General features: G+C 34.5%; 1 protein-coding gene and 1 pseudogene across 8 annotated transcripts in view; both read left to right on the top strand.

Annotated features, from left to right (window-relative positions):
- The window catches only part of FRYL (FRY like transcription coactivator), a 272,384-nt gene that overhangs the window by 181,343 nt on the left and 75,991 nt on the right, over positions 1 to 15,050 (top strand). For all 8 annotated transcript variants that reach the window (XM_012441093.3, XM_064366949.1, XM_012441090.2 and 5 more), the window contains 8 exons: positions 1,085 to 1,192; positions 4,806 to 5,043; positions 5,921 to 6,106; positions 6,336 to 6,422; positions 8,315 to 8,583; positions 11,593 to 11,785; positions 12,572 to 12,696; positions 14,282 to 14,339. In XM_012441093.3, coding sequence (XP_012296516.2) covers positions 1,085 to 1,192; positions 4,806 to 5,043; positions 5,921 to 6,106; positions 6,336 to 6,422; positions 8,315 to 8,583; positions 11,593 to 11,785; positions 12,572 to 12,696; positions 14,282 to 14,339 — 1,264 coding nt within the window. The remainder of the gene's footprint in view (positions 1 to 1,084; positions 1,193 to 4,805; positions 5,044 to 5,920; positions 6,107 to 6,335; positions 6,423 to 8,314; positions 8,584 to 11,592; positions 11,786 to 12,571; positions 12,697 to 14,281; positions 14,340 to 15,050) is intronic.
- On the top strand, positions 13,245 to 13,312 carry LOC135271902 (U5 spliceosomal RNA; annotated as a pseudogene).

Genomic DNA, 15,050 nt, shown 5'->3' with positions numbered 1-15,050 from the left:
AACCACACAAAAAGAGGACTGACTATATGAAATCTCTAAAAGGAGGTAGTGAGGCCATTGCCATTATAGCAAATACCCAAGGCCAGGTACAGTGGCTCACACCTGTAATCCCAGCACTTTGGGAGGCCAAGGCAGGTGGATCTCCTGAGGTCAGGAGTTCAAGACCAGCCTGGCCAACATGGTGAAACCCCATCTCTACTAAAAATACAAAATCAACTGGGTGTGGTGGTGGGCACCTGTAATCTCAGCTACTCAGGAGGCTAAGGCAGGAGAATCGCTTGAACCTGGGAGGTGGAGATTATAGTGAGCTGAGATCATGCCATTGCACGCCAGCCTGGGCAATGAGAGCGAAACTCCGTCTCAAAAAAAAAACAAAACTCAAAACACTGAGAATATCCAAATTCTTTTCTACATAAGGATGTTTTATTAGGCCAACTGAAGAACAGTTTAGATTAAAAAAATTTAAAAGGCCTCACCTTCAAATACAGACCAAAATAAAAACCAGAATATTAAGAGGTGAGACATTTAAAATAAATAAAATTATTGAATAACTAAAAGAAAATTTAGTAAAATTAAATTGTATTAAGCCTCTGGAGATACCAGGATTTTCGAAAAATTGGCTCATTTTATTATACAGAAATTTTAAGTATGTATATGTGTGTGTATCACACACAGGACAAGAACAAACAACATCCAGTATTTAGTTAATATCAATGTTATTATTTATTATTTTAATATTATTTATGGGAGGCTAAATAGTAAATATTTAATTATCTTAAATATTAATAAGATTAATTATAAATAATCTGTTTAAATAATATTTGTTATGTAATAATAATGGTTGCAATGCTTGTTGTTTAGTTACTAAAAACCTTTTTGTTTGCTGGTTTTCTCCTGAATTATTTCTATATTCTTTTGTTCATACATAGACTAATAATTACCTACATGATTTATATATATATTTTTTAATATTAAATATATTAAACTTCAAGGGAGGGCTCCCACTTTCTGTATTTTTCCAAGTTAGATTTTATTGTCTAGCATATGTAATAAGCTTCATATTAAATCCTATTGTATTTTTCAGGGGGGAAAGAAAACCCAAGATTGATTTGTTTAGAACTTGTATTGCTGCGATTCCAAGGTTGATTCCTGATGGTATGAGCAGAACTGACCTCATTGAATTGTTAGCAAGGTAAATGAGAATTACTGTTTGCTATGTTAAGTTTTATGTCTTCTGCTCCTTTATATTTCCAATATACCTTTGTTACTGTTGTCACTAAAAAGGCGATGATAAAGACATTTCTAATCCTTCATCTGATTTACTTTCTAAACTTCCATTTTGTCTTTCTTGTTGTTAAACACATTTTTCTCACTAATTTTTAACTTCTCGAGTTCTTCTAGATTCCCCCCACACTATATTCCCCCAAAAATAGTTCCCTATTTTTCCATCTAGTATTCTTTCCTGGATTTCTGTTACCACATTATCCCTTAACATATAGGCATTATCAGTGTATCATAATTCCCAGTTAGGCAATTAATGATTATGTTTACTCTTACAGTCATTTCTTTAGCATCTCTGGTGATAATCAGGTCTTATTCGTGCTTTCTTTTCCCCCTATGGCAGAACTGTGGCATTCAAGTTTTTCTCTCTCTTGTATTAGGCATATTATAGCTCCGTAAAATGAGTAAATAACCTGACAACCAGACTTACATACCAGTTCCTAATTCTAAATTGAGGCGATAGCCTGTTGAAAAACTGCTTTGCTGATGTAGTTTGGGATTCCCTAGATAGGGATCGTCACATTTTTCTGTAAAGTACGAGATGGTATTTTAGGGTTTTGCAGATCATTATGATCTTTGTAATGGGTCCAGTTATATAGTTTGATAGAAGTTAAGACCTAATGTTCAGTAGATCAGTAGAGTGACTATAGTTTACAATAATCTGTTGTACATTTCAAAATAGCTAGAAAAGAATAAAGTTTTCTAACATTAAAAAAAGACAAGTATTTATGGTGATAGATATCCTCATTACACTGATTCAATCTTTACAAATTATATGTATGCATTAAATTATCACATCTGCCCCAGAAGTATGTACAACTATTATGTATCAATAAAACAAGCGAACACATTTTCATCTCTGACATTGTAGTACAAAAGCAGCCATAGACAATAGGTAAAGGGGGGCGCATGACTGCATTCCTGTAAGCATCTGGCTGGATTTAGCCCTTGAGGCACAGTTTGCCAGCCCCTGTCCTAGGTGAAAAAAACAAATATAATGACTATAGCAGAGCAGTGATACTTGGAGACATTGAAAGGTGTTCACTTGTTGCTGGGCATTTATCACTTAGGCATATGTTAAATTTATAATAAATAAACAATTAATAGACTGTTCCAGCAACTGTTTCTCCCCACTTCCCTAGCTTTTCACACACGGTGGCACTACCTTATACTCAGCTGTTTCCTGTTGTGATCAGAGATTCTGTGTCTCCTGTGATGATTATGAAAGAAAGGGGTTCCTTTGCATCACATAAATTTGTTCCCTTCCCACACTGTCTCCTAATTTTTCTGTGAATCAGATTGCAGAGTTACAAAGTTCATGTCAGCACTGGAAATAAGAACCATTAATTATTTATAACACTGTTTCTTGGGAGAGCAGTAAACACCTACCATTCAATTCTGCTCTTACTCCTCCTACCTCAACATAACTCATCTACATCTTTGTGAATGTTGATCCATAAGAGTAGATCTCCCATGTTTCCACCAAAACGAAACCGCAAGTATGAGGGACAGGGATGGGACAACCTGGGAAAAGAACAGACAGCTGAACAGTGAATGACAATTTGCTTTGCTGTTCACTTTGCTTCTTTCTCCTATGATATTTGTTTGCTAATTAATTTACCTCAGTGGAAAGGAAGAACTTGGGGTCTGTTCTAATCTCTCCTCTCTTCGTATCATTTGGAATTGTGCTGTCTAAATCTTATTTACTTTAACATAAAGGAACCAAACAAACAAAACAAAGATGCATTGTAAATTTGCAGACCTGTATGCTGTCCCTAAGGAAAGTTAATTAATTCCCCTGCCTTTAATTAGCCAAGCTTTATTGTTATTCTACTGTGTACCATGAGCAATTAACTCATACATATATACCCTGTATTACACAGATAGGAATAAGATAGATATTTACATATTCATAGATTTAAGCAATGTTGAAATAACCTTTAAAGTCAGTATCATTGAGGACTGTCACTCTCCTCTCATATTGTATCTCATGGTGCCACTATTAGAGACAGAATACTGGGCTAGAGATGCTTAATTTGACTCATTATTTCTCATGTGCTGATGGAACTGCTGCTTGCTTTGTTGCTTGTTCCTCAGTCCGTCTAGCTACAATACATCTTCTCTTTAGTCTCATTGTCAGTTGAAGGTTGGCTTAGTGATGACTAGAACTGAGTTCAGCAGGGTAAAGACTGATATCTCCTTTCTCCTAAACCACACAACTTTCTGCCTCTGTCATGGATAACTCCATTTTTCCAGCTTTCCAAGCATGTAATTGTGCTGTATGTTTAATATTACGAACTAATCTTTTTCATTCAGACTATTTCTAACTCTGATGAATTTCTTTGTAGTCAATTACTTAATTCTCTCCAGCCTCAAATCAGAAACTTTTTATTCATATAATACTATTGTATAATGGTGGCTTCCATTGCTGCAACCATTTTTTTTTAATGTTCTTATTTATCATTCTCTTTTATGTTCTGGTAAAATTCTGTAACTAAAATTATATGCAGAGCCCTATATTGTTTAAAAGCTAATTTTATATAGCCTCTTTCCTAATTTGTTTAGACTTAAACTCTCTTTAGGACCTTATGTGCTGAGTCAACCACACACACACACACACACACACACACACACACACACACACATTTTGAAATGGTGTCTTGCTCTATTGCCCAAGCTAGAGTACAGTGGCACAATCTCAGCTCACTGTTACTTCTGCCTCCCAGGGTGAAGCGATTCTCCTGCCTCAGTCTCCTGAGTAGCTAGGATTACAGGCGTGCATCACCATGCCCGGCTAATTTTTTTGTATTTTTAGTAGAGACGGGATTTCACCATGTTGACCAGGCTGGTTTTGAACTCCTGACCTCAAGTGATCTGCCCACCCTGGCCTCCCAAAGTGCTGAGATAGGCATGAGCCACTGTACCCAGCCTTATTTTTTTTTCTAGGCATATACCATTTATGATATTATTCCTAAATTTACTCTCATTTGGAACTTCAAAAATTATTCTATTACACTGATTCCATTTAATTTGTTGCATATCCTTCTTCACAATCAGCCATCTTATATTTAACTGTAACTTCAATGCATATAAAGAATGATTGAGATAAATTATGTCCTTACCAGTGATAGTAAAGGATATCTTCACATTCCATTAAATAGATGTGAAGATAGTGCTAAGATATCATATGATTAGATACAATTTCTGATTGATTATAGGATAACAATACAGTATTTTAAGGATTAAAGGATTTTAAATGGAATTCTAATGTCATTTATATCATACTTATTCAGATTATAGTAAAAACACCAACTAATAGAAATAGATTCACATGTGAATTTAAACAGATAGAGTATAAACTGGCATAAAGTTGAATATAGCTTGAAAAAGTGACCATTGGTTGCTATCTTCGTAGTTCTTACAAAACAAGAGGACATATATTTTAAGGTCATAGTTTTCAGTTTTAGATAATAAAACTAATTGAAAGGTATTGAAGTTTGCTAATGGAATTTTGTTCTTGGTAGGCTCACAATTCATATGGATGAAGAACTGCGTGCTCTGGCTTTCAATACTCTGCAGGCACTAATGCTTGATTTTCCAGATTGGCGGGAGGATGTTCTTTCAGGATTTGTTTATTTTATTGTTCGTGAGGTAACTGATGTCCATCCCACGCTTCTTGATAACGCTGTAAAGATGTTGGTGCAATTAATAAATCAGTGGAAACAAGCAGCCCAAATGCATAATAAAAACCAGGACTCACAGGTACCAGATTCTTTTCTATTGTCCCTTTGTATGTGGTCAGTGCTAAATGACCAGTAATGGTTTTAATACAGATTTACTTTATCAAACAGTAACAGTATTATTAGTCTATTCACTCTGTGTTCCTAATCCCTTAAACTGAAATTTCCCATAGTTCATGTAGTAAATATATAGCATGTGTGTGTCTGACTTTTCTAATCCTCTTTGGTTAACAATTAGTTTTTAATGAGCATAGAAATTAGAGATAATTCCAGCTCACTTTTAGGTTGTGTCCAATATGTTTAAAGCCAATACAATAAATTTTTGGTAGTCTTCCATTTGCATTATTTGATTGTTTTATCCATGTCACCAGTCCCTGTTTTGCATAGACAGTATCTGCCCTCCTCAAGCATAAAACAGACTTAAATCATTGATTTATGATTATGTGTAAATCATAGAACCCCTTGGGGTTTTAGACCCGGGCCATTGAAGCCAACCTAACTTCTCAACCTTTAATGAGCATACAAATCAACAGGGCACTAAAAAGAGTGTCTTAGAAGCTCTCAGGTGTTGCCAGGCTGCTGGTCCATACTCTGAGTGTGAAAGATACACTATAATCCTCTCATTTCCCACATAGAAATTAGAAGAGCAATTGTCAGTTCCAAGGTTACAATATAGAGAATGATAGAAGTTAGGTACAGAATTCGTATTTAGACTGCCAATAAAATGTTCTTTTCACTGTGCACACTATTCCATGTTTATAAGTTACATACTATTTAAATTGCTTGAGCCGAGGCAGAGCTGTAGTCATAGTTACTGTGATTTGCTTTACTCTTATTGTTTTTCTGGAATGTCTGTACATACCTATTTTTTATTTTACTTTTAACTTCTATTTTTCAAGCATGGTGTAGCTAATGGAGCTTCTCATCCCCCTCCTCTGGAAAGGAGCCCATATTCCAGTGTATTCCATGTGGTTGAAGGCTTTGCACTTGTCATTCTCTGTAGCAGTCGACCTGCCACTAGGAGACTAGCCGTCAGTGTCCTTAGAGAAATACGGGCTTTATTTGCACTTTTGGAAATACCTAAGGTAAGATTTAGGTATTTCATTCAGTTATCTAATGAAAGTACTGAAAAAACATCTCTTTGTCCGTCCTGATCCCAAGTAGGTAGGTTACTACCATGGGTCTAAACTAATCTACTGTTCTCAATTCCATTTGTAACAAATAGTGCTGAAGTATATTTTCAGTGTTTACTTGGGTTTTATACCTTGCTTAAACATTCCTAATTTTTTTAGACATATGATGTCTTTTTTACAGGGTGATGATGAATTAGCCATAGATGTGATGGACAGGCTAAGCCCATCCATTCTTGAGAGCTTCATACATCTCACTGGGGCTGATCAGGTAACCATAGTGACTTCATGCTAGCCAGTCTTGTTTTGAGACTTAAGACAGACACATATACATACATGTACACATGCATACATAAAAGAACTTCCTTAACAAATGTAATATGTTAGAAAGTATTTTTGAAAACTAGAAAGTGCTCAAGAGTAATACTTAAAAAGTGACATCCGTTTATACTTGGTTAAGTACTCTTCCACATACAAATAAAAACAGTTTCATGTTTGTAAAATTGTAATCCTTCCAATCTAAGAAGTTTCCATTAAATTGAATGTTACTTTATGCTACTGTTTGGTATTTATTATGGCATATATTATTCTTGACATAGAAATACTTGTTAAAATGCTGTGGGGAAAAAAATAGTGATACTCAAAGCAAAAACTTATACCCTGCCTTTTTGGTGACTATTTTTTGTTTATCACATGAGTTTAACTATAGTGGATTTAGTACATAGTGTTTTATACCAATCTCATATGTAATTTGACTCATTAAAATGGAGAGAAGCATTTTGTCCACAAACACATTACCAAGAAAGTTTATGCAAACTTTCTTACTTGGTCTTGGTGTGGTAAAATGTCATATATTAAGATTCCAAAGTCAATGTAAGAATAGCTATAAAACCTTACTACTTAAAAATTCTTTCCTCCTATTTTAGAATACATGGACAAGAGGTTAATGCATAACAGTAAGAGCTTTCTGCATAACACCTGATTCTTATAATTCATGAGTTATATACAACCAAGGGAGGTAATAAAATTTGTTTTGTTTTTGTTTTTTTTGAGACGGAGTCTTACTCTGTCCCCCAGGCTGGAGTGCAGTGGCACAATCTGGGCTCACTGCAACCTCCGCCTCTGGGGTTCAAGCTGGGACTACAGGCGCATGCCACCACGCCCAGCTAATTTTTTGTATTTTTAGTAGAGACAGGGTTTCACCATGTTTGCCATGATGGTCTCGATCTCCTGACCTCATGATTTGCCTGCCTTGGCCTCCCAAAGTGCTGGGATTACAGGCGTGAGCCACCTCGCCCAGCTGGTAATAAGATTTTATAAGCCTAAGAGATGATTAGAAATCCATACAATTCCCCTCCCCAACGATGCTAAAGTTTTTAAAAATTTAATTTTTATTTACTTTTAAATTGACACAATTGTGCATATTTATGGGGTACAATTTGATGTTTTGATGCATGTCTATATTGTATAATGATCCAATCAGGGTAGTTAGTGTATCCGTCATCTTATGTATTATCATTTATTTGTGGTAAGAACCTTTAAAAGCTTCTAACTATTTTATGAATAGATCTGCACAATTTAAAGCATTTTGTTTTAGATATTAATCATAAATTAACTTATGAATTATTCCAAAAAGAGAGTAATGGATGACTTGTTTGTAATGCCTACCAGTGCTTAATAAATGTACTTTTCACTGAACATAAATGTGTATCTCTTTAGTATAAGAGTTCAAATATTGAACAAGTACTTAAGAATATATACCTCTGGAGAAGAGCTCATGTTTGAGTCTGTTCCACACATACATAAATATAGGTCAACATGAAAGTTAATGGTTCACTTCTTAGGTGTCTAGCAGCTTTCAGTATACTGTGAAATTTGGATATTTATTTAAGAATTACTTAAATTGTGGTCCTGAACTTCTTTGGTTTGTATATCCTTTTGAGAATAATGAAAACAGTGGAATCCCTCTCCAAAAAAAATGCAGATACACAAACTTTACATACAATTTCAGGAATTCTCTACTCCTTTCAACCTACCATGGACTTTATATTACCTTGCTTTAGAAACTACTAATAGACCACTTTCAGTTTAGAGCAATTTAAATGGCACAATTTTCAAAGTTACTGAAATGTATAATAATCAATTGTTTTCCTCTCCATATAGACTACTTTGCTCTATTGCCCTAGCTCGATAGATTTACAGACATTAGCAGAATGGAACTCTTCTCCAATTAGCCACCAGTTTGATGTGATTAGTCCATCACACATATGGATATTTGCACATGTGACCCAAGGCCAAGACCCATGGATTATAAGTCTTTCCAGTTTTTTAAAGCAAGAAAATCTTCCTAAACACTGCTCTACAGCTGTGAGCTATGCTTGGATGTTTGCATACACAAGACTTCAGTTGTTGTCCCCTCAGGTGGATATAAAGTAAGTTATTTTCCTGGTTTAAATTTAAAAATGCATAGACTGTCAGCTTTCATAATGTGTTTATTTGAAAGATACAAAAGTATTACAGATTGGAAGGTCCATAAATAATATGCGATACTGTATTGATGTCTTAAGGAGGGAGGAGAATGTTGTCAAGGACATAGTCTCATAACTTCTTCATCCTTTTCATGTAATTCAGTCTCACCAAATTTTAATTGTTAGTTTACTTAATAACACTGTGCTTGGTACATAGTTGTGTCCAACGAATCTGTGTTAAGGGAAGAAATTAGGAAAGGTTCTGAAGATGAATATGGATGTAGATACTAACAGAAGTTTGTAGATAAAGGGTGAGAAGCAGAGCGAAACTCAGCTCAGCAGCCTTACTTTTCCTGATGACAGTATAAGGAAGGCCACCTCCTGGTGGCTAGTGGTAATAACGCATTGAGTAGTAGATTTGGGGATGTTGGTAAAGATTTGGAGTAACGGATGATGAAATGGAGAGTTGACCAAGGTCATTATAAATTTCAGTTAATTTCTTTTTGCTCTTAATACACAGGAGAATTTTTGAATCTGGGTTTGGGTTCCTGACTACCCCATTGATCACATTGAATGGAATGAGTCCTCTGAGCATATAACTTGCCCACGCAAACCCTGGATTGACCTATCTAGATTGACCTATCACTTGAGGCCCACATTAAAAGCTCTTCAAACCTAACTCCACTCTGTGCCTTTTTTCCTAACTTTTTATCAAAACCTTTAATGTTGGAACCAAATTATCCTTTCAAACTTTATTACATGTGGTTAACAGTTTCCATTTTGTGAGCTTTTGTTGACATGTGCGCAGGATACCTTTTTTTCTTTTTGCATATCCATATCTGATATAGCTCAAATTCAGTCTTACTTTTTAAAATCTCTTAAACGTCCTACCCAGAGTAGTCATTCTTACCTTTGGATTTGAATATATGTATATATTTGGTATTTCTACATACACATGCTAATTGTTTATGTATGTTCTCAGGTATTGTGTATTGGATTTCTTTTTTGTTTTGTTTTCTTTTTCTTTCTTTTTTTTTTTTTTTTTTAAGAGACAGGGCCTCTCTCTGTAACTTAGGCTGGAATGCAGGGGTGTAATCATAGCACATTGCAAACTCGAACTCCTAGGCTCAAGCAGTCCTCCCACTTCAGCCTCCCAAAGTGCTGGGATTACAGGTGTGAGCTGCCACACCTGGTCTGGATGTTATTTTTTAAATAAAGATTGACATTTGCCACCTTGCATACCAGTGATAACCTTATCTTTTTTTTTTTTTTTTTTCCTGAGACAGAGTTTCGCTATGTGCAATGGCAAGATCTCAGCTCACTGCAACTTCTGCCTCCTAGGTTCAAGTGATTCTCCTGCCTCAGTTTCCCAAGTAGCTAGGATTACAGGCATGAGCCACCATACCCAGCTAATTTTTGTATTTTTGTAGTGACGAGGTTTCACCATGTTGACCAGACTAATCTTGAACTACTGACCTCAGGTGATTCCCCCCACCTTGGCCTCCCAAAGTGCTGGGATTACAGGCATGAGCCACTACTCCTGGCAGCTGATGAACTTATCTTAAGTAGCCTTCACTAATTACCATATTTTAAATTATAACCCCATCTCCTACTAGCATTCTTTATTTCCCCTTTCTGCTCTATTTTTCTGCATCAGACTTAGCCATCTGACATTGTTTTGTTTGTTTCTTTATTGTGTGTGTCCCATGGCCCACCTGAGGGCAATGATCTTTTGTCAGTTGTTTTTAACTGATTTGTTACCAGTGCTTGGATCATTTTCTAACATAGTATGACATTGTTATACAATACTCTTGTTGAATTAATGAAGTGGTGTATTTGCATTACTTAACATATTACAAAACTTGTTGAAGGCAAGGATTGTATATTAGTATTTTTCCTCTTTCATTTTGCTTTTAGTCCTTAATTCTAACATAATTTTGGTATTTGGAAAGATTTATGGAATTGTTTCAAAATATTTTCTTGGTATAATCTTTCAAGACAGGAATTTGGCAGAAGGCTTGAAAATATGCATCTTCTTTGACTCTGTGATTTCATTTTCAAGAATTACCTAAGAAAATAAGTATATTCAAATATATAGTATTGTGTATAATAGGGAAAAATGCTATTAGCCAAAATGTCAGTGAAAGTTTGGTTATATAGAATATACTTTATATATTGATATAGCATGTGGTTAATCAAAATAATGTCACAGAAGTATATTTACATAGAGAGGTGAAAATACATAAGTCTAAAAAATAGGTACAAAATAAACATTTAATTTTTATAAATTAAAAGAGATCTATTCATGCATTTATGGTTCATGAGTGTGAATTAAAGATATATAGGATATACAGTGTTTATTTTAATGTGGGATTGAAGGTGATTTTGATTTTATTTTCTTTCTACTTGAGTATGCATAAGTTATAAAATATGGCCCAATAAAATAGTAACTTTATCACAGGAATAATAATGTTAAAATGATCTAGTAATATGTTTTAATTTTTAATCTAGTATTTTATTAATTGATATCCATCCACAAAGACAGTCCTTAGTAATAAAAACCTTATGCCTACCATCTCCCTAATTAGCATTAGGCCAGGTGCAATGGCTCATGCCTGTAATCCCAACACTTTGAAAGGCTAAGGCAGGTGGATCATCTGAGCTCATCCTGGGCAACATGGCAAAACCTCATCTCTACCAAAAATGCAAAGAATTTGCTGGGCATGGTGGCACACACCTATAGTCCTAGCTACTCTGGAGGCTGAGGTGAGAGGATCCCTTAAGCCTGATAGGTGGAGGTTGCAGTGAGCCAAGATCATGCCACTTGCACTCCAGCCTGGGTGACAGAGTGACACTCTGTTTCAAAAAAAAAAAAAAAGAAAGAAAGAAAAATTTAGCATTAGTTAAAACAAACTTTTAAAAACATGTTGTGTTGTTCATATCTGCCTATTTTTTTTCTTTTGTTTTCCTTAGTAGCCCCATCAATGCTAAGAAAGTAAACACCACCTCAAGCAGTGACTCATACATTGGCCTGTGGAGAAACTATCTGATCCTTTGCTGCAGTGCAGCAACATCGTCATCTTCCACATCTGCAGGTTCTGTGAGATGTTCTCCTCCTGAGACGCTGGCGTCTACCCCAGATAGCGGCTATAGCATTGATTCTAAAGTAAGTTTCTCAGATCCACTGTTGGATCTATGAAATCTGAGTGGCCCCATAAAAATAAGGTTTTAAAATTTCTTTTTATGAACTATAAAGTAACTCAGTTGAAAGTGTATTACTTACTTGCAAAAAAGGAAAATACCTCAAGGAAGCCTATCATTGTTTTTATGGATTCCCAGTTAGAATCAATAATGCATACATAGTTTTCCATTGGAAAGAAATACCCATGCTCATTCAGTTCATCATTCTGAATATTATTAGAGAAATTGTCATACCTGTTTTCCCTTATTCCAGTTCCTATAGTTCTCACACTTCTCCAAACCCAAAAGGAATCATTTAAATGATTAAACACCTTTCTAGAATTTCCCTAAATCATGTAGTGATCTAAAGGGTACTTGATAAGAGCAGTGGTTTAGTTTTTATGAAACTGACAAAACTGAAGACCAGAATGTCTGACTTTAACACTGGTGACTATTTTAGAAGTCAGTTTGTTTTCTTCATGTTCATGAATCAAAAGGTACAGAGTATCTGATGAAGCGAATCAGCCTATTATATGATAGTGAGTGTCTGTAAGAAATCAGGAGTCCCAAGTTCTGTTAATGAACTTGCATTAAGCCATTGGACAAGTTATTTACCTTTTAAGTTATGTACACCACAGGTGAAATTTGAGGTATCATTCATAGTAAAGTTTCACCTGTCCATTTATCATTGACCTAAGACTACTGAAATTTCAGATTATCTAATTGGACATAGTATCATTATTGGCTGTTAAAAACATATTTTTTTTTCCAGATTATTGGAATCCCATCCCCTTCATCCTTGTTTAAGCACATAGTTCCAATGATGCGCTCTGAGAGCATGGAAATCACAGAATCCCTTGTTTTAGGTCTTGGCAGGACCAACCCAGGAGCTTTTAGGTAACTATGTTCTTAGGTTTTTTATATGCACTAAAAGAATAAATGTGCTACTTAGAAGGTATGGTTGGGTCAAGCAGAGTACTTACTGGGATAGTCACATAACAGGCCTGACTTTCACCAGTTAACTAGCCATGTAACATTTAACAAGTCATTTATTGGAAGTTTTATTTCCTCATTTTGATTGAGCAGATTAAAACTTACCTATATGTTCTAGAAATAATGAAATGCCATATAAATCTTAAATATTTTCCTACTCTATTTATTTATGTAGTCATTCTATTAATGTGTAATCTTGGCCTAGTAGTTAAAACTCCGGCTTTCCCTCTTCTTATCCAAGAGAATTAGAATATCTTTCAAAAAGTATTTATATAGATGTTTGATATCATTCATCCCTTTTTGTATTAATGAGCAAATTCTTCTGTTTTGGCTGAGATTCTGCCTTGTTGCCTTCTGGGCCTTGAATTTATTCTTTTGAGAATTTCCTCAATTAATATGAAATGGTATTTGATGTTTTGTCTCCATGATAACCAAAGAATACATTAATACTCTGATTTCTCTTCAGATTCTATAAATCTTTTGCCTTTTGCTAAAGATTTTCATGGAGAGGAACATTTAAATAAAAATAAATAAAAAAGAATACATTAATAAATTGTAATTATAGGTATGGGATAGCATTCCTTGTAAATGAAAGTATTGGAAAAGGATTTTATGACAGATAAATACACTTATGTTCTCGCTTTGGCAGCACATATACTAAAATTAGAACGACAGATAAATACACTTTTGTGCTAATTGAAAAAAATAGGATGTAAAAGTGATCTCAACTTAAAATAATTAAATTCTCATAATTAGAAACAGTTTAGAGGCAGATACTTTTAAACATCAGCAGTTTTTGATACATGATTAAATTGTGGCTGATTTTTTTTGTTTTGTTTTGTGTTTTTTTCAAATTTTCCCAATCTTAAAATAAGCACATTTTCCATTTAAAATCAAAATATAAATAAAGCGAAATTTATCGTTTTTACAAAATTTATACCCTTTGACCCATTAATTTCATTTGTAAAGTTAATCCTAAGGAGATAGTCAGAAATGAAGACATTGAAAAATATGCAAAGTTGTTCACTGAGATAATATTTTTAGTAAGAGAAAATTAGATAAAATTTAATGATTCATTAATAAATGAAAATGTCTAGGAAAATTAATAGTATCCCACCCTATGTTTAAATATCATAAATTAATTATTGGCACATAAAATTAACTATGTTAGTGTAGGAAGAGAGAAAAGGATACCATTTTATATAAAATAGTTTCAACTAAGTAAGACATATGTGGATTGCAAACTGATTGAATAAAAATATTGGTAGTATTTATCTCTATAAATTAAAATAAGGGGCCGATATAATTTTTTTTCTGGTTTCCAAATATAATGTGTTATTTTATAAGCAAAATAAAACAATAGACACTGTGTTTAAAACAGTAGGATTCAAATTAAAACTTGTCAGTTTACATCATGTTTTTACATATTTGCATGCATCAGATTATATCTGTGTGGCTGTTAATAGAATATGTACCATTTTTCTTCTAGGGAACTAATAGAGGAATTACATCCCATAATTAAAGAAGCACTCGAAAGAAGGCCAGAGGTGAGCTGTGTTCTGCAGTCTCTGTTAGTGAACTTATTTTTCTGCTATATTTACATGTTATACCAAAAGTTAGAAATTAAAAAGAGATTATCAAGTGCATTCTCCTATTTAAGATACAGACACTTCCCCTCCCCCCAGAAAATTTTATGCAGAAACCAATTATGTAAAATGGATGAAAAATTGCTGTAGCTTAAGTGAGGGTAAAAAATAGGGTCTAGATTGGAGTTGGCAAACTTTTTCCGTAAAGGACCAGATGGTAAGTATTTTCAGCTTTACAGGCCATAGTGTCTGTTGCAGCTACTCACCTCCCCTTTTGTAGCATGAAAGCATTCATAGACAAAGTAAAAAATGGAGTATGGCTATTTTCCAGTAAAACCTTATTTGCAGTGACAGGTAGCAGTGGGCCAGATTTGGCCCATGGGATGTAGTTTCACAGGCCTGAGTCTAGATTCCCAAACCTGTAGGTTCTAAGTAACTTTCAGAAACTATAAGTCCAGTGAGACATATGGTTATGAAAACCTTAATTCTGACAATTTCTTGTGCACTCAAAATCATAAAGAAAGGAATCTAAGAACTACAGAGAAGAAAGCCTGGGATTCTGGCTGCAGGGTGTTAGGGATTCTTTATTATTCCATGATAACAGATGAAGTGCCGATATTTGAGATTAGTTTTGAAGCACGTTTCCCAGTGGACAAGCAAGGGAAAGGTATT

Source organism: Aotus nancymaae, unplaced genomic scaffold (assembly GCF_030222135.1).
Source record: "Aotus nancymaae isolate 86718 unplaced genomic scaffold, 86718_ANA_hifiasm-v0.15.2.pri h1tg000006l, whole genome shotgun sequence".
Classification (NCBI taxonomy): domain Eukaryota; kingdom Metazoa; phylum Chordata; class Mammalia; order Primates; family Aotidae; genus Aotus; species Aotus nancymaae.
Note: the sequence above shows the minus strand (reverse complement) of the source record. Positions and strands in the feature narration are given on the sequence as shown.